Source organism: Amphiprion ocellaris, chromosome 8, assembly GCF_022539595.1.
Source record: "Amphiprion ocellaris isolate individual 3 ecotype Okinawa chromosome 8, ASM2253959v1, whole genome shotgun sequence".
Classification (NCBI taxonomy): Eukaryota; Metazoa; Chordata; class Actinopteri; family Pomacentridae; genus Amphiprion; species Amphiprion ocellaris.
The window spans coordinates 28,133,083-28,153,145 of record NC_072773.1 but is presented as its reverse complement, the minus strand read 5'-3'; the positions used below and the strand labels follow the sequence as shown (position 1 = coordinate 28,153,145).

Genomic DNA, 20,063 nt, shown 5'->3' with positions numbered 1-20,063 from the left:
GTTATATTTGTTGGTTTTGAGCCAGGTTTCCTGTTTCCATCTGTGGCCACTCCTCCAGCAGGAAGTGGGTCAGTGGGATTCTTACACTCAGCTAATTTCACACTGACTTTCTTCTGCAAACTTGCCCGACGTGGCCTTTTCTTGCTCAGCATCTCCCTCCTCTTTGCTTAATTTGCTTGTCCGCCTTTTCCCCCCACCTGCAGTCTCTCTCTTTGGCATGTGTTCTCCATGTGTGTGTGCGCTCACAGGCCGGCAGGTGTGTGCAGGTGTTCCCTCCATCACTCAGCATCACACAAACCTATCCCCGCTCCCCCAGACACACACTAACCCATAAAATAACGCACAGCTCTGTCTTCCCATTCAGAAACTGTCATGCCTGTCCTAATGGACTCAATACAATGCCTGTTAACATCAGAGCACAGAGACACAAGTGTATTTTTAAGAAAAACAATGCTTTTATTTACATGTGGCAGAGGAAAATACACAACCCTTAAAAAGGCACAGAATCACCATTGGAAATATACATGTTTAACAAAATGTTTCATAAAATTTGTATACCAAAAACATTTTTCAAAAAACGTGTCTAAAGAAATGTCATTTAGGCTGTAGAAACGACACGATTGGTGAAGGCAAGTTGTGCTTTGTTTTTTGGTCAAGCTCAAGTGGTAATTTCTCGTCCTATAATACACATCGACTGCCGAAACTGTTTGTGGCATGAAGGGGGCGACGAGGCTGTCACCTGTCGTGGAGGTCACAGCTAACACGTCTCTCAGCGCCCTGCCTCCACAGTGCACCATACAGACAGCTGTCTCAACACTCACACTTGCTCATACACACACACATGTCATGTATGTATAGTATGGTGAGGAATGACATCTCCACATACACAGACACACAAACACACCCCAGCAGCTGCAACATTGCCAAAGTCCCGGACCGGCCGGCACCAATGGAGTTTCCTGGGAATTAACTGCATGTCCAGCTGCCCTCAAATCACACACACATACACACACACTTGACAGGATGCAACAAAAATGTGCTGTGGATACCAATATGACCTCAAATCTGATAAACCTACAAAATCAAGAAATTAAGGCATTTAAGAAGTCATATCGTAGATGCAGTTGGCACCAGTCTCCAGATGTCCTTTGGGTGTATTGGCCAGTAAGCAGTCTTAACTGAGATTCATCCAGGGAATGTGAGTCTAAGAGGCAGGACAGCATCCAGAAGCAGTGTGTTTGTGCAGCAGGGACATGCGGCTGAAAGTCCGCGAGCAGGAGCCGCACTGGTACTTCTTCACTTCGGAGTGGGTCTGCAGGTGGGCACGCAGGTTGGAGCGATCAGCAAAGGCCCGGTTACAGTGTTGACACGCAAAGGGGCGCTCACCTGGTTAAAGAGAAACACTGTCAGCACCAGCAAAACACTCAAGACATTCACAGGCCTAAAGGCTTGTCCTCTGGTCATTGTTTTTCAAATGATCTAGAGATAACTGACAAAAGACCAGAAACACCCCTAAGTGACTTAATGCAGATTGCCCTTTCCATGCAGATCAACTGTGAGACTGAGATTAGATTGTGCTTTGCTAAGCAATAACATTTGCTCACACGTCAGGAGACGTCAATGAATATCAATGAGCACAGGGTGCAGACAGCTGTTACATTAACAAGCAAACAGAGCCTGCAAATCAATGGTCACAGCAATGTGGAAATTTAATGCGATTTAAGCTGAGATTTACCTGTATGGGTGCGAATGTGGCCCCTGAGCAGCCACGGTCTGGAGAAGGCCTTGCCGCAGGTGGGGCAAACACAAGGCAGAGTGTGTGAGCGAATGTGCATCTTGAGGGCTCCCAGGCTGGTGTACTCCTTAGGGCAGTGTTTGCAGTGGAAAGCAGGGCGTGCCGAGACCTCTGTGGGTAAGGAGGGAGTCTGCTGCAGCGGGACACCGGAGGGGATCTGGTGGTGGGACATCTGATGGTGGGACAGTGCTGAGAGGCTGCTGTACGTCTTGCTGCAGTGCAAACAGTAGTAGATGTGCTGGATGACGTCTGGGCTGGGGGGATCTGAGGTGCGTCCGCCATCCTCCTCTTCATCGCCACTGCTGCTTGAAGGGGAGCTGCTGAGGTCCAGAGGACCCAGGGGTGATGGAGGCAGAGACACTGGGGTGACCGGGGAGGGCGGCGCAGGCAGGGCGTCCACGCTGAAGAAGAACAGGTTGGTGGGGTGGCAGGTCAGTGCAGAGCTGTTGTTCTGTGTCGGAAGTTCAGCCCGAGGAAAGCTTTCAGGGACAAAAGCTGGCAACACAGAGAAAATGAAGTCAGGTGGGTTTTTCACCAAAAGCGGCAGATAATCTCATAAAGCTCTAAACTTGTTTGCATTCTTGGTGTCATGTTACTGCCTGCATTCATCACAGGCTTTACCATAACTTTCTCATCAACAAACTTTCCAGATGACTAGAAGCACATCAGAATGTTTTGCACCCTGTAAGCTGCATGTAAGAGTCTTTTATTCTTGGCTCTGTTCTGTGTCTGCAGGTAACTTGATGAAGAACTCATGGCTGCAAATCAGATGGATGAATTCAGTGAGGGGGGAAAAAAACTTACCGGTTTGGCTCTCCAGCTGACTCTCCCTGTAATATGGCTTCTTGCTGGAGAAATACTTCTTGACAAGAAATGACCGAGGCATGTTGAGCGCTGGCTTCTTCGGCAAAATTTTTTTTTTTTTTAAATTTTAAAAAATCTAATTATGTCCACGTCACCAGTGCGCACAGATCCAAGCGCGCTTCGGAGAGTTGCAGCTGGACGGAGAGGAGGGAAGGAAGCTTGAAGAGATCAGCAAGTCCTCTACCAACGTTGAATGTATCTTGTCAAGGAGTTGCCTCCTCCTCATATAGTAACCAGCGAGGAGAAGCAGCGGGGTGGGTGGGCACATGTCCGCCCAAAGACACACCCCATGCGTCAGAGCGCCACCAGCCCCAATCAGCACAGGTGTTCAATGGTGCCAAAAGGTGCTGCAAAGCGCAAACGTAATTGCGCATTTCACGGCTTCAATGGCCCACTCTTGAGCTATAGAAACACACTATTGTTATTAAACGTCGTGGGTTGACTGATCAACTCAGTTTAAAATATCAAAGCATCCAGAATGTTTCATTACCTGAGCCAAAATGTGCACATCGATGCGTTTCTGATACGCACAAACACATGGAGCCAAATCACAAGGTTTTCAGAACAACTTTCTGCACTTTGTTGCTGTCAATTTACAAAATGTGCCACAAAAAGCTGGAGCGTCCTCTGTCGGCCCTCGCTGTAAGTTGAAAAATCTGTTGGAGGCATTCTAAACAATGATTCTCTATAGATCTACTTTTTCCAAGTATCGTCCCAGCTGTGTGAAATTTCACTAAACTCTTTCCAATACTCGTGAAGAACATTATCTGAAATTAAGCACAATACGTCTCACATTATGCATTTGTGCACAGTTGTTTCAGAGCCCCTTTTTCTAGTCAATTCACTGCATCCTATGACGCCTCTGGTGTTTCACGGACCTGCTGCTCGGGGCTTTCACCGCATCCCCATGAGAAGAAGACGTTTTTGAGAAGGTAGTCTGCTGGAGACAAACGCTCTGTTCTCTTTTCTCCATTCAATACAAAATAGTTCATCCTGGCTGCACCTCTGCTGCTCGCTCTGCAGGGAAGAAGTCCGCCTAGATAAAAGAAGCACTGTTCTCCAGATTGCTCTCAGCGTGACATGAGGTAAAATTAACCGAGCTGACAGGAACAATATGATGTGGTAAATTGTTGGCCTTTAGGGGGTGTGAAATGCAACTTTACTCCAGATAATGCCCCGAGAGGAAATGTTTTATCTCTTTTCTTTAAAACCTGTGAGTTACTGTATAACTCAAAATCAAGCATTTACCAGAAAAATGAAACATGACTTCCTTTTTCTTGTGTTTGCGTATCTTCTCCTTCATTCTGTTATTTTATTTCTATTTTATCTTCTGTTGTGACGCTTCATCGGACTTTTTTCAGTGAGATACTATGGTTACATGCGTGCACAAATCCAAAAATGAAGTTTGACTGGGCTTCTGTTGGTGCGCAAATCAAAAGCGCAAGAGTCAAGAGCCATTACGCATGAATGCCACAGTCGTTAGTGGTCCTGTTTAGCATTGCAAAGAGAGTCAGAAGCTCCTTTTCGGCAGCCGTGGTGGGTGATGGGGATATATGCACCTGTCTAAAGGCGCCATTGTCACGGCATGCCCAAAAGTTCACACATCGTTAGAGCGCTTGTTGACGCCGACGCCACGTAGACTGGAGGTCAGAGGGGGGCAGGACAGCAGTAAAAACAAAAAGCAAATAGCGAAGACACACGTGAAAGTAATCTGAGTTGTGGTTCTGCTGCTGAGGATGATGCTAACAGGGGAAAAATGGTGTTGGAGAACTTAAACTAGCTGTGACAGCAGATGTACAGTTGACATTAGGGCTGTGGTAGTAAGATTATCTGTGTGTGTGTCTGCTCTTCCCACACCATCTGCACAACTCATGACAGCATAAAGCATCCACCTGACCTCCTACACACACACACACACACACAGAGAGAGAGAGAGAGATTGTAGGAGGCTGTAAGAGTGAAAACAGCTGATTACACACTGCTGAATTTGCACTTCTTGCCACAGTTTGAAAGGGTGGCCGAAGCAGACAGTTTGTGTTGCAACAGGGTTGGGGTGAGGACATGAAGACATGAAAAGTTTTCTCCTCTCAACAGATGTTCTCTCCTCTCTGGCCTCAGGGATAAATCAGCCAGTGCTTCCCACAGAGGCTCACACACACACACACACCGTCTGCTGAAACGTCATCAAAGCACAGATACAAATCTTCACTCAGTCTGATTTCATCAAGGTTTTACTTCCTGTGGTCGTCAGACAAACGTCCATCATCATCAGTGCAGCTCTGATACCCTTTTTTTTTTTTTTTTTTAAGGCACAGTGGGAGAGAAAACACTTGAATGGCTGCATGAAAAATATTACAGTCTTGGTGCAGTTTTGTTATTTTCCTAGCTGGAATCAAAGTATGGCTCTAAGAATAAAACACATCTTGCCTATTATAAATCTTGATAAAAACTTGAACTATTTGTCATTTATTAATGACAAACATGCGCATAGAATTAAACAAAATGTGTCACACTTTTAAGGATAATTTATAGAATCATACAGAGCAGCTAACAAAAACAAAACCCTTGGGCATCATTCTCAAGAAGAAAGTTGCGTAGTGGGGTTAATATGCTGTTAAACAAATTTCTGTTCGGTTTCTCCAAATCTGGACTATTGCCCTGCAGTGTGGCTCCATGCAGTAAAAATGGATGTGCAGAAACTTCAGCCCTGAACTTTTCTTCCTCTGAGATGCAAAACTCTGTTGTTTGTGGACAATAACTTTTACCAGGCTCTGTTTCTAAGCTGATGTGGGACAATGGATAACCCAGGCCTTATGCTTTAAAGAAAACTGCTCCGTCCACTGAGGATTTTTAATGGAATCGGCCCAAATAGCAAGCATTTAGTTCTTGACATTTCATTGCAATGTGTGCGCTACATGCTACAGATGGCAGCTCATCAAAAGAATCAAATATTAGAACCCTTGAGGAAGTAAGAAGAAAGCACTGTAAGTTTCTGGGGCATGAAAATGCGAAATAAAAATGTAAAGGGGGATTTCCATGATTTTCAAGTTGTACAAGGTGTTTTGTAGCTGTAGAGGGAACTGTGCAAAAAATGATAAACTGCCTCAAGTGATATAACCTGAGTCAGCATCAGGTGGGAGTGAAGAATTTGAAACTATAAAATCTGTGGGAGTGCAGTTAGAAAGTTTCCAGACCTTGTTTTTGTTTGAGGCTGATGACTTCAGGCTACGTCAGACATTATAAGCAGAGCTCACTCATAAAATAAGTTGTGGACAAAGCCAAGGTGAAACATTACATTGTTGATCTAAAGAAATAGTTTAAGAATTTTTTTCATGAATAATATGCAGTTTCTGAGAGTTTTTGCTTTAACACATTTTTCTCTCACTGTTGGCTTATTTCCCACTACAATATACAATCTTACACCTATACAGAGAAAGCACAACAATGGCTAGAAATACAAAAAAGTGCAACAAAAATTTCCATAAAACATTCAATCTTGAAATTATCTTGTTTTCAGTTGTATTTTACAACTCAAAATAAGTTTAATACATGTCAAATTAGGAGGTTACATGAAAGCAAAAATCTATTTTTGAGTGAAAAACTGCTACTTTTGCATGTCTGGCTTATTTTAAGACACCTAAGCTTGACAACCCTGGTAAAATATAGCTTAAAATAAGTTTTCCCAGCTAATTTTAAGATCTCAATATTATTGAAATTTGAAGATAATTTCAGTTTTACTGGAACTCACAATGTATTTAACGCTCATTCTTTGTATATTTTAGATCAAACCGGAGCTGGTGAGTGGCGACTGTCCTGCCCTTCATCAAGTGTCTGAATAGAAGCCAACTCCATAACACCTACGGTGATTGTACACAGGTTGTTACCCAAGTGGACTTTAAAACCGTGTTTTACATTTTAAAACGCCTTGATAGCCGCTGATCAATCAGGTGCATTGTTACTATTCAGTCCATTCAGACTGCAGGTAGCAGCCACTTGAGTGCATTTACATTTGTTCTGTATGCAGATTTGTCCCCCCCTGACTGAAGAAGAAGCACAATATCAGCACAAAGACATCGCTTTGTATACGTGATTGTTCAAAGGATAAAGCAGATCTCCCAGTATTTCAGTTTAATCAGACAGAAAGCAGATAAATCACAATCAGTCACCACTATCAGTGTTGTTGTCCTCACATGAGTGATACTTTGGCCTGAAAATGGCCATCTAGACTCTCTACTTGAGGTGTCCTTGCATTTGTAAATATGTTGTGTGATGTATTGCTGTATCTTCAACTCACCCACAAAACGAGCTGGTTAAGAATTGTCAGACGGCTTCCAGTGTGAGCACATTGTTTGTACTTTTTTTCTTGTCATTACATGTTTGTTTGTTTGTACATATGGACCGGAGCATGTGAGCGCAGCCCTGCAGAGGTCTTTAAGCCCACCAGGAGGGAGATAAGATTATCCCAGAGGAATGCAGAGCTGGTTATATGAACACAAACTCCCACACACATGCTCTGTAGTTTGCACATTCTCAGCTCAGGTCGCTTGATCGATCACACGCGTTGTGGTCAAAATCACTTTGATGCGAACGTGTCATGCAGATCGTGTAGCATATGGAGCTCAAACAACCAACCGGATATAATATAGCCCATAATAATCAGTCCAGGGAATTACACAGCAGTGTTTTCACAGTGGTTCTCAAAATGGTAAAACAAACATCGGTGAGGAAGTGGGCGGCTGTTTGTGTAGAACAACAGCAACATTTGCTCTAAAAGTAATTTAGAATTTGTTTAAGCAGCTAAAGTGAGATAAAACTGTTGCTGTTTGTGCTTTATCATTTCATGTATTTGAGGGTTTTTGCCATCACTAAACATATTAACTGATTGCCAGATTGGGTTAAACTAAAGAAAGCTCCTCCACCTTCAGTTTTCCTTGATTTTTTTAAAAGTTTCTTTTCCTTCCTTTCCTATATCTGATGTAGAAATACAAACAAATCAGATCAAAATTACTACCACAGATTTCCAGTTTTGAGGCATCAAAACAAGTGGCAAAAGTCTGACGAATCACAAGTAGTCAGTTTTGTTTTTTGCTTTTGAAGGTCAAATTATTTCATATTTCAGTCTCATAAATCGTGTATGAAATGTACACCCAAAACTGCAGATACACAAACCATTTTGTGGCCAAAATAAGACCCCACTCTTCTATATTTTGTGTTGTATATGCTTAATCTAAAGATGTGTTTACAGTGTTTTGTGCAGACACGAAACTAGTAGTTCCCACAATAAAAAACATCTGAATAAATACTGAAACAGCATAACTGGTAATATTTCAAATATCATAGTTAAAATTGTTGAATTCAATGAAAGTGTTTTTTTTTTCTTGCTCTTTATTCATGTTTTAAGTATTGATACTTAAAAAGGCAAAGTCTTGTTCACATTGCAACCGATTTAAATGGCAGTAAAATGCAGCCCATTTTTAAAAATTACTTCTTGCTCTCATTCAGAGACAGACGTGTGTATACTGCATTGTTACCGAACCATATCAAATGATAGATCATATGCACATGTGTCTTTTGTACACCTATCACCACCAGAAAATTAATAAAACATAATTATATTTGATCAGAGTTCCACGGTTTCAGGACGGCCCAAACAAACACTTGACGAGACAACTGAATGAGTTACGAACAAACACTCTCACATGTCGCTCAGATGGAAACATTTTCTATTTTTATATGAGGCGCTGAAAGTTCATGGTAGCTCATAACACCGTGAACATTTGAGATACAGCATGTGTCTGTGTACCTTTAAGTCCTTCTTCCCATCTGACCATACATATTGAATTTTCTGTCAGTGACACACACTAATGACCTGTTGCAGATGCTAACGGAGGTGGAATTTGTTCAGATATATTGTATGTGAGTGAGTGTTAGTCTCTGCTCTAATCTTATCTGCACTACAGTCCAACCACAGGCACCCTTTGATGTAATATATGATTCCATTAAAGGCTGTCTTGTGGAGACCACATGAGAAAACTTCTGTAGAGTTTCTGTACAAAATGACTGCTGACATTTAAAAAAAAGAACATGTTGGGAGCTTGGATATTTTTTCAACAAGTTTTAGTTTAATTCTTTTAAAGCATATTTGCAAGTCCTATTATTTTGTTTGTGTTGTCCTAATGCTTTTATGTGTTATGCACTTCACTCTAATTATACTTGCTGTTTAAAGCTGCTACACAAATAACACAAATAAGGACTTGAAAATTTTCTTTAAATGGTATGTAAAAAGAATAAATATATGTATTGTTTTTGCATAATATTACACATTGCAGTTGTTAGTAATATTCAGATTTTTTTTGTGTAAAATTCTTTTTATTCATTAAGCAGAAATTATTGGAGTTTTTACTTTTTTAAACTGACAGACATTGAGATTGCAAGCAAAGTCAAAATAGATAGATAGATAGATAGATAGATAGATAGATAGATAGATAGATAGATAGATAGATAGATAGATAGATAGATAGATAGATAGATAGATAGATAGATAGATAGATAGTATTACAATATAATTAAAGTAGTAAAAACAAAACTGGACTATTAAAGGAAAACAAAGGCCCTACAATTTGAGGATTTTTAGGATTAAACCCATCACAGTATCACTTCTGTTATTTTTTAATTCTGTGTTGTTTATTCCACTGTCCAGTCAATCCCAGTTTGATCAGAAAATCATTATTTTTGTCAAGTAATGCCAAGGCCTGTCTAAGCCAAAATTTAGTGTTTCCAGGTCTCTGCCAAAATCAACCTACAAAGAAACAAACTGTAAAACTGGCGCCACCTATTATTCATACGGTGAACTGATATACAGAAGGAGTAATTCAGAATTAAACCACAAGGGGGCGACCAAAGATCAATAATGTTACTGAGGTTTACAGGTCAGTAGTTATGTAAGAGGTCAAACACAAAGTCAGAGTCCTTTCAATAATATACAATAAAAGACAGAAACATACATACTCCATGGTAAACGCCCTGAGCAGCGAGACCTTTACTTCATGTCATTCCTCTGATCTCTTTCCCCATGTTTCCTGTTGTTTCTATCTATCAGTATCACTCGACATTTTCAAAGTTGTGACATTAACATATGACAGAGTTGCAGCAAATCCCTCAGCCTGATGCACACTGGTACGCAAGTACAGACATCATGAAGGAATTAAAGAGAGACACTTGACAAGAACATTCCTCCGTGTCTAGTCAAGTGCTGAGCAGAGTGCCTCGTTGTGCTAAGTGCTGAATGGAGAAAAGGTCACGTTTGTTGTGATCTGGCAGATCCACATGAACCTGTTGTGTGTTGTGACTCAACAATGAAACTCTCTGGCTGGAAAATTCATCGTGCACCATAATGACTTCTAGATGTACGACAAAGAACTTTATCTGTCAGGAGAAACACACCAGATCTGTTTTCTTTATTTGTTTCATAGAAATGTCATATCCTTCTTGCAAACCCAATTACACCTCACTGCAAACACTTTGAACTCTGATATTTGAAGTTTGGGGCCTTTCAAGCTGACCCGTGCAGGCGTGTTATTAATTTTGTGAATATCTTTGTCACTTAAACCCTTTGTTAACAATTTCTCTGCTGAATTTGGGATCTTTGTGTTTCTTTTAAAGGAAACTGGGACACATTTTACACCTATTCATATTACACGCATTCTGCAGTCAGTGCAGTAGAAGGCTGGATCTTCAGACAGGAGTGACTGATGTTTCTCCTCTTTTACCACCTTCAGGAATGTCAGCTTGACACCTGGGTAATGGATATGTGATGATTATGTAAAGGTGGATGCTAAATGACGTTTTTAGGTCATAATGTGCAGACATGTAGTATGTGGGTTAGGCAGTTACAGATACCTGACTAGAACACGCGAAGGCTTGACCCCAGACTGGTCTTGTTTCAGGGCAGACAGTGTCCTAACAAGCCTAGACTAACTTACTAAAAGCAGATGACATTAATCTATGTCAGCCTGATTTTATTATTTTTTTTTCCTGGGGTAGGACTATATGTTTCTGTGTGGTGCTTTTTATAACATTTTACCCAATTCCAAAACCAGCGTTGCCCTCGGGGGTTTTGTCTGTCTTCTCATTCCTTCCTGTGACAGCAGGCTAAAACAGCAAGCCTCTAATTTACAATAATCTTTTCTGCATAGTAGTTTTGTCTGTAATTCAATGGTTAGCTAAAACTGACAATAAAGATCAATGTTGTTTTCCAGAAAACATAATTTCAAAGAATTCAGTTAATTGTATTAAAGTATAATCATAAACCAATGGGCAATATATATACATACAAATGCAAATCATGCATACACATTTGTGAATAAAGTTCTGTCTGGACATGAGCAGTATATGTCACAAAATCAAGCTAGCCAATGAATTTAATAATTCAGCTATAGCATACTACTGAAGCTTAAAGACCCCCTCTGGTGAAAATCCATTTTTATTTAGCTTGGAAATATGTCTATGTGTTGTTTTGTTTATATATTTTAGCTGGTGTATTATGAGTGAAATAAGCACTTAACCTAATGGATGAGGGTTTCCACCTTGAAGCTGCAGTGTACCAACAATAGCCTCCAAAACACAGATTCAGACAGCCAGGGTTTCATGCAGAACAAACCTAAGGAAACCAATCCTACCAGCTTGCAGGATGGGGTTTTCTGTATTGTGTTTCTTCTTCAGAATCAGTTATTTTCTGATTACTTCATTATTTCACCTCTCCTTTCAGTGTAGTGTAGAGGAGTTTTACACTGTTTTACATACGCAGAGATGAGTTTTTAGGGGTCTAATCAATGACAGGTGAGGGACTTTAACTTTACATTATGAACTAAACTCAATTCATATTCTGTAATTCTATGTATTGGTGCAAGTTTCCTTACAAATGTGAGATATTTACCATGATTTTTTTTTCCCGGCGACATATATGCACTTGTGAATCTTTATCACAGTTGCACAAGCTGCAAAGATAACACTCCAAAATAAAACTGAATTTAACAAATGTACAGTAACTGAAACACAAACAGGACTAGAGCTGATTTAGTATTGACTATGAAAACAGATGAAATGAAGGCCAGGCATCATACAGATTCCTTTGAACATTTATTTTCCTCTCAGTCTTACCAGCTTATGCCAGGAAAACTACAGACACAATGATCACACAACAAACATTGTTCAGTTGTTTTTAAAAAGTCTTTCAAGCTAGTTTCAGGCGATAGATGGGCCCAAATGTTCTAACTTGCAACAACAATGCATTAAACCATTCATACAAAAGCACTTTGACAAATATTACAAACAAATATGAAACAAGCAAAAGTTAAAAGGTCACAAATTACTGTGTGTGCCTCTCAGACCGTGCAGAATAGTTATTTTGCGCCGTATGGTTTTTCTATGTGGCAATGTAGGCCTTTTGCATCTGCAGTCATATTGCATCAGACCCACAATGTCACAGGTGTGCCCCTTAACTACACTGTGGTCATGTGATCTATCTTCCTCAGATAAAACATTGTAATAAACAACATTACGTTTTAACCAAATATTAATTTTAGAGTTGCATATTTTCAAAGTTACCTCTTTTTAAACATCTTGTTTATTGAATTTTTAATGACCATTTTAATTAAAACATTTATGAAATTGTGAAAGAATATTAGAACAAACATGTACTAGGTATCTAAATAATAACTGTCTTTTGGACCGCTACATAGATGTTGATTAAATAAGGCTGAAGTCATTTCTTCAGGTTTTGGTCTAGAGAAGCTCACTAAACAGTAAGGTAGAGTACAGTGAGATTGCTTTGTGTATTTAACGTTTATGAAAGCCTGTGTAAAATTTTAAAAAGCGTATTTTTTTTCCCGTAGACTGCATAGATTTTTCTTTGCGTGACGTGCCAGTCCTCTCCGTAAGGGGCAACAAATAAAAACAAAGTCAAAAAGAGTGGAGATGCCGGGGATTGAACCCGGGGCCTCATACATGCAAAGCATGCGCTCTACCACTGAGCTACATCCCCTACTGGTGTTCACAGGAATAGTCATGTGTCTTTAAACGTGAGCAAACAGGCCCCGTGAAAGATGTTAGATCTGTAAAAGGAGATGATATCGAGGAGGTTATTTTTATTCAGACCGAGGCCAAGTTATGTAATTCAATGTCCCAACTTTAGCCTCTTCACCACCCTTGACCCATCTCTGTGTTTCATATTTTGTGACGAAGTTATTGGATGGGCCAATAAAAAGCTCAGGGGGATTCTGGCTGTTTTTAGTGGTGGATTATGAATCCAAGAGCAGAATTAATGTCAGGATGAATGAATGGGGGGAAAAGAGTGTTGCATATATAGTTAAAAAAAAAAAAAATCCTTGCTTGGTGTTATTTTTAGCCTACGGGTCCTGTTTTGGTTTCAGTCAACATCAGAGCAGGAGGCTCTTCCTCTTCCCACGCTAACTGCAAAGCAAATAAACTGATGAGGATGAGCACTAATGTCAAGCAAAAAACTGGCAGATGAATGAATTTGCAACACAGTATGTCCGAGACACACTGATTCCAATTCAAGTGGCCCAACATCAGTGCTGCCTCCTCCTCCAAGGTACCCTAATCCTTTGGGGAATTTAAAATAGCTCCTCTCATTAAGTTTAATAATATCCTCCAGGGGAGCGTGAATGAGGGTCTGTCGTCCCCCGCTGGAGAACACAGCGTGTCCTCACTCATACTGTGTTTATCAGAGCACCCCTTGCCAAGGACACCACTTCCAGGCCCTGTTTGCTCTGGCCTTGTAGGGGCAGGCCCATGGGATGGACGCATGACATGAGGGCTGACGAAGGGGAGAGAAGGGTGAGAGACTGATGATTTCCCAGTCTCTGCTTGTAGACTCCTAACATCAGAGCTGCAGATGGAGGGACACTGGCTAACATCTGCCCTGTTGTTGTTGTTGCTGCTGCTGCTGTGTGAATTTGGATCGGTGACAAAAAGCCACCCTGCTGAGTGTGCACTGAGTAATAAGGAATAGTAGACAGTGTTATGTAGTCAGGGTTATCTGGGGACTGTAGAGAGCTGCATGACCGTATGCAATATGAGATGCGGAGCGGAATTCTTTATCTGAGGCCACAGACCTCCAGACGTTACAGTGGACAGTATCAAGAGGAATGGCTCTGACTTTGGTTTGGAGTTTCAGATGTTCCTGTCCTCGTATGTAGGGTTTGAATTTGCCCTTTGCCCTTGGGCTCTTGTTTAGACCTGGAAGCAAATGTCTCTCCCCAGTGGTGAAAGAGGTTTCAGATCACTCACTTGAGTAGCAGCACTAACACTCCACGTCCGAGTGAAAGTAAAATATCTCTGTTTATAGCATTTGCTTTATAGCATAAAATATAGAATCTATCAAAGATATCTGTTATATTTGAACAACAACATCTCAGGAACTAGCAGCGATAAAAGTGGGAATATTTCACTGTTTTCTTTCATCATGCCATCGATTCAGAATCCACACAATAGTGGACAAGTAGATCAAATAGCCTCAGATTATGAGTGAGTTGAAATCTGGGGGAAAAAAATGAAGCCATCATCAAAAGTCCCGTGTTTGAACACACATTAAGAACAAAAAATATAAAGCAGAAGTCAACTAGGGATATTTTCTGAACCATATGTAGTTCCATGTCACAATAATGCCAAAAGGAAACATGAAATATGCATCAAAATCACATCATAATCTTAGATGCACAGAGTTGCTCAGATTCAAAATGCTTCTAAAAACCAGTAATATGGGAATACCTTTCATTTTCAGATCCCACCGTTGGCCTTAATGTTGGTTTTGAGGTGACATGTTGTGTAGTTTTGAATAATTTCTTTTAGATTTATCACTGCAATAGGTCATTAGGAAAACATCAGCACACTATAAGCATAGATGTTTTTTGGGGTAGTGACGTTTTCGTAGAAGGGAATTTTCATGTCTGGGCATACGTTCAATAAAAACTTGATATACCTAAATGAGCAAGACTTTAGTGGTGAATTTATCTTCATGATCAGTATGGAAACAGCTTGATGGGATCGAAATGAGTTCTCTTGCTCTCTGCTCCACTGGAAAAAACTTGGCTTTCAAGACCAATGTAATGAGCAGAGCCATGAGCAGAGCAAGTACATGCATATTTATAGTAACTGCTTAAGAGTTTACCTTCAAACATCTCTTCCAATAAGCAGTGGGAGAATGCACTGAGCTAAATATGTGATGTCCAAAAGAAAAAGCTTGTAGTTAAAAAATATTTTCCGCAGTTATATGTGGAAATCAATTTGGAAACAACATAACTCCTAGGATTTAAATTTGAACAGGAAATTGAAATATTGCACAGAATACCGGAACTGATACTGCACATAGAATTGAGAAAGTAATCTTGCAGATGATATTGATATTATTGTTCATTGTTTAGTGTCTGGCAAAGCACTATTCTCAAAGTGTTGATCGAAAAATACTCACTTTTCACGATGCTTATTATGCTGTATATTGCAAGATTAAAGTGTTCATACAGGCACATTTTACTGCTTTAGGTGATTGTGGTGCAGCTTGTTTTAAAGAATTTATATTCCTTTGCAGGGTTTAATGTGCAGATTATTTTAATTAATAAAATAAATTGATAATGGGGAAAAAACACAAAAAGTTAAAATAAAAATTGTTTTATCTGACAGTTAAAAACCCACAAATATTCAGTTTAACAGAAAATAAACTGGACACAAACAATCTGACAGGCAAAAATCTGTGAATTTTTTTAATATGCATTGTTTAAAATATGATTACTAAGATGAAGAAGGATTCAAATGATCTGCAGCTATTTTTTGATTTTAATTAAAATGTTATTCCAGAAAACAGCTACTGGCTATAATGAATACACTTACAAATACAACATTTGTATCGGAAATGTCCATAGGGAGGAATGTAAAGTTATGGAAATACATGTATCTCAAAAATGCACTCAAGTTGAACTAATGTACAAAGACAAGCAGAATTTTGTTATTATTTCCATGCCCTTCAGTGAGACTTATGAATCTTGATGTCTTGCATGCTTTTGTTTTTCTCATTGTGTCTTCACCTCTTCATAAAGTGCGGATTATGGAAATAGTAACGTTGTAGTACAAATGTTGAAAAATATATCAAAGTATACAACGGGAAGCCTCTCTAAAGCAAATTTAGAGGCTGTTTAAACATGATTATCTTGTTGTTTAATTCACACCCAAACCAAAATGAAAAACATCAGATTGGGGTTTCAGATGGACTTGCATGCTTTCCCTTGAAGGCTGGGTGCCATGACAACCCAAACGGTTGCTTTGTAAACCTCGAATTAACAACAGGATGCAAGGAAGTAGATTAATGCATATAACATTGAACATAACTTCCTGAATGTTAGTCAGTCTGGTCTAAATTGAAACATCTAGCTATAAAATAGTGTACAAATATTCATGATTCCCAGTGGCTTGCATTTTTGTTTTCGAGTGAAGTACACTGGGATGATCGGAACAAAATTTCTTTTATGACAAGTACAATCATGAATTCACAGACATGACAGAGGTTCTCTGCCTGTAGTGTATGTATGTCATTGCATTGCTGTGGATCAACCTTGTATCTTCAGGGGCTACTGTCTTATCATCAGCCAGCAGCCAGCAATGCAGGGGCAAAGAGGCCTGAGATGAGAGGCACCACAAATAAAGCCTACAGAGCACATGAAAATAGGGCAAACATAGTCGTACTGAAAGTCTACTGCAACCATAGTGTTTTGGCATAATTTTGAAACTCATAATAATGGAATTCAAATTAGATTCCCTATATTCAGCTAAATAATACATGTTCACTGACACGATGTGAACCCAGCACAAGGGAGAGCACATATATTATTTACATTTTCTCTTCACATTTCACAGAGAGCCATTAAAACAGTCATTCTTGTCCGTTACATCCCATCAGGATCTGTTTTGTCTCGCTTAGGAACTTGCTTCACTGTATGTTTCAGGCGTCGCCGCACAACAAGCTGGAGCTCTGAGTCAGCTGGGTCAACCTGTCCGTCGCCACACCTCGGTCTTAAGCAAAATAGCTGTGTTTATAACACAACACACACGCCTGGGTCAGACTTATAGCTGCGTCAGCCGGGGCAAGGACAGGCATGCTGTAAAACAAGAGCTGCATGTCACAGTCATGAACATGAACACGGGCAGGGACAGAGAGGCGGGGTGCACAGGGGGACGGGACAGTCGTGGCCTTTCACCTATTTCTCCAACCAGCTTGGGAAACTGTGGGAATCCAGGCAACTTCAGTGAAAGCTCCAGCAGGGATAAAAGAACAAGGGGCGGGAAAAAAATAGGCAGACAGTGGAAAACCATAACCTCTTCTCTTTCTGTGTCCTTGAGCAAGTCAGAGTTACTTATGAGCTGTGTGTGGTCACATTTCTTACAGGATAGCTGCTACAAATATCAGCAAAATGTACCGTATCTGTTGTACACTGTGGCTACTGGTGTGTTTACCAAGTTCTACGAGGCCTGTGACTTCTTCTGATTAGTTTCAGAGCACAAACATTACCATAAGAACAGATGCACAAACTGTTCTTGCCAAATTTTTGTGTTCACTGTGTCACAGGGGTTTGGATATCACCATCACTGCAGGGGGAACATGTGTGTGCGTCCGTGTGAGTTGCCTAGCACCTGGTAACTGTATAGGCCGAAACCTTATCATCCCGACTTCAGAAAGCTCACACTGAACTCTTCTCTGGCCAGTATGGCAATGGCGTGACAAAGTCTGAAGCAGAAAAATGAGCTTCACAATAAATCTGTATGAGACATAGGCATCTGAAGACCGCAGGGTGCGGTTCATTTGTTTTCAGTTTGCATTGATGATACATAGCCACACCGCCTGGGTCGATTGCTCACGTTCTTGTGTATTATGAAACATAAGAGGACATTTCAGGTCACAATGTGTTTGATGTACACAAAAGAAATTTCCAGGTGGCATAAAGCTGTGATATAATCAGAACATAATGAAGGTGCTCTGACATCTCTATAACTACGGTATCTGTTTGACAAAGGCTTGACTTGTTGGGACACAAACAACACGTCGTATTAATTTTGGTGACGCAAGTGCACAATTTGTTTCACTTTCAATCAAATAAAAATAAATAAATGAAAAAAATCAAACAATTGCTCTGATAACAACGATAAATGACTATACCATATAGAGTACAGTGAGATAAATAATACTGGCAGCTGTGGTTGCCAGTATTTTACAGTATTTTTACAGTCGCAAATGTAATTTACCTTAACGGGTATTTACTGTATAATCAATTACACTATACAATAGAATATAAGGTCTAATGTCTAATACTGTAGCTAGACTTTCTAATATTATACTGCATGTATATTGCATTGCCACTGTAATCAACATTAACCATAACTGCAGTTTTGTGTCTTGTTTTTGTCATTTTGTGCCTTATTTTGTGTTTTGTTTGTGTTGTTGTGTGTCTCGTTTATATTTGTTTATGTCTCATTTGGACAGCTTTGTCTCCTTTCTGTCGTTTTGTTTTTCTTATGTGTTTCTTTTGCGTCTTATTTTTATGGTTTTGTCTCCTTTGGTCTAATTTTTCTCGTTTTGTATTTCACTTGTGTCATTTTGTAACTAGTTTCTGCATCCTTTCGGTAGCTTTTCATGTCTTCCGCCATGTTGTCTCTCATTTTTGATAGATAGATAGATAGATAGATAGATAGATAGATAGATAGATAGATAGATAGATAGATAGATAGATAGATAGATAGATAGATAGATAGATAGATAGATAGATAGATAGATAGATAGATAGATAGATAGATAGATAGATTAAACCTTTATTGATCCCACAGCAGGGAAATTTACAGTGTAACAGCAGCAGCAAATAGAACAGTTGTTTTGTGTCTGGTTTTTGTCATTTTGGGTGAGTTTTTTTGTAGAATTATTTGTTCAGTTTATGCAGTCAGTTTTTACAGAAGCCTGACATTAACTGTCATTTTTGTTTTTGGCTTCCAAAAAGTATCAGATTTTGCGGTTTTAGCTGTATTTTGGAAAAACAGTGAACTACTGTTGGAATTTAGCTGTATTTTTATGGTAATTTACTACTGACAATGTGGGTGACCTGGCCTGTTTTGTGTCGACTGGTTAAGATGTGCAAAGATATTGAAAGCCAAATGGCATAGCACGACTTTGGCATTAACTCTGCAATAAATAGTGCCCTGTGCTCCTGCTTTACCACTGAATTCTCCTGCTACAACAAGCCCTGCAGGTGCATGCACACATTTGTGGACATAAGCGGGCATGTTGCCAACACAAGTGAGCTTTCAGCACTCTGTGTTCATGCCTGCTGCTGTAAAGACTTTAATAAAACACAAAACAGGATGATCCTTCGCCGTGAGAGACGCATATGCAGAAACACAGGCACAGATTTGTGAACCAGTCTGCTCAGTCTGCAACAATAAAAGGAAGTGCATATTCTCAGCTTTGCAGGATGCAGGCTGCAAAAATGACCACCAGGGGTTTTCAAAGCCTCTAGAAAGCTCATTGGTTACTCAAATACTGCATTCAGAAAAAAGGAAACATGATTGGCTGGTATGAGTTGAGAAGCACGCTGAGGATCTTCCCACTAAGGCGGAGTGAAAAGAATGATGCTGAGGGGGAGGGGAATGAGGTCTATTTACAAACACAATTTAAAGAAATATCAGCATCACTTGGCAAGGAGGATAAGTCTGGTTTCTGCACTATTTCTCATTTTTATTGTTGAGGTTGACACCACCATTTATTTTAATTGATATTATGTCATGAAAGGAAAATAAGCAAATTAGATTTGGCTACCCAGTGTTTGTCACCATGGACAACATTCAGCACCTGATTAAAATGAAAAACTAAAAAAAACACAAGGATGCAATTTAAATATTTGTTGAATGTCCACAGAATGTGATTTGATTCAAAGTCCACTCAGGTGATGATATAACAGGTCTGCTGCAGCAGCTTCAGCTCTTCTTTCTGTGACTGGATTCACTCAGGTTGACAGTTTAATCATTTTAGCTGTCAACAGATCTTCATCTTGTTGTATCGGTGGCCTGTGTTTGGGGCTGTGAGCGCAGACTCGGGGTCAGTTTACCATCCCCCCAGACCTGAGCTGCAACAGCAGTGATGTTGAAAGCGGGAGCTGATCACGGATCAGCCTCTGAGTGAAGTCACCATTTCCGTCTGGGCGCAGGTTGACAGCTCGCCTTGCCCTGCCCCCACCCTGTTACCTAGAGGCCCGGCCTGTGGCGGGTGTAATATTCTGATTGGCTGCTGTGCGCGGTGTGGGCGGGCTGAGGGCGTGGCCGGGAGTATTGTGATCTCACAATCAGCTGTTTT

General features: G+C 40.2%; 1 protein-coding gene and 1 non-coding gene across 2 annotated transcripts; both read right to left on the bottom strand.

The window, feature by feature from the left end:
- Positions 1–433: 433 nt before the first annotated feature.
- snai1b (snail family zinc finger 1b) lies at positions 434–2,887 on the bottom strand. The gene is made up of 3 exons (XM_035953589.2): positions 2,600–2,887; positions 1,736–2,290; positions 434–1,386 (listed from the first exon to the last, which is right to left on the bottom strand). The coding sequence occupies exons 1-3, from the start codon at positions 2,679–2,681 to the stop codon at positions 1,205–1,207; spliced, it is 819 nt and encodes a 272-aa protein (XP_035809482.1). The 5' UTR covers positions 2,682–2,887; the 3' UTR covers positions 434–1,204.
- Positions 2,888–12,629: 9,742 nt separating this feature from the next.
- Positions 12,630–12,701, bottom strand: trnaa-ugc (transfer RNA alanine (anticodon UGC)). The gene has a single exon. It is a non-coding gene; the product is annotated as a tRNA-Ala (tRNA).
- Between the last annotated feature and the right edge of the window lie 7,362 nt (positions 12,702–20,063).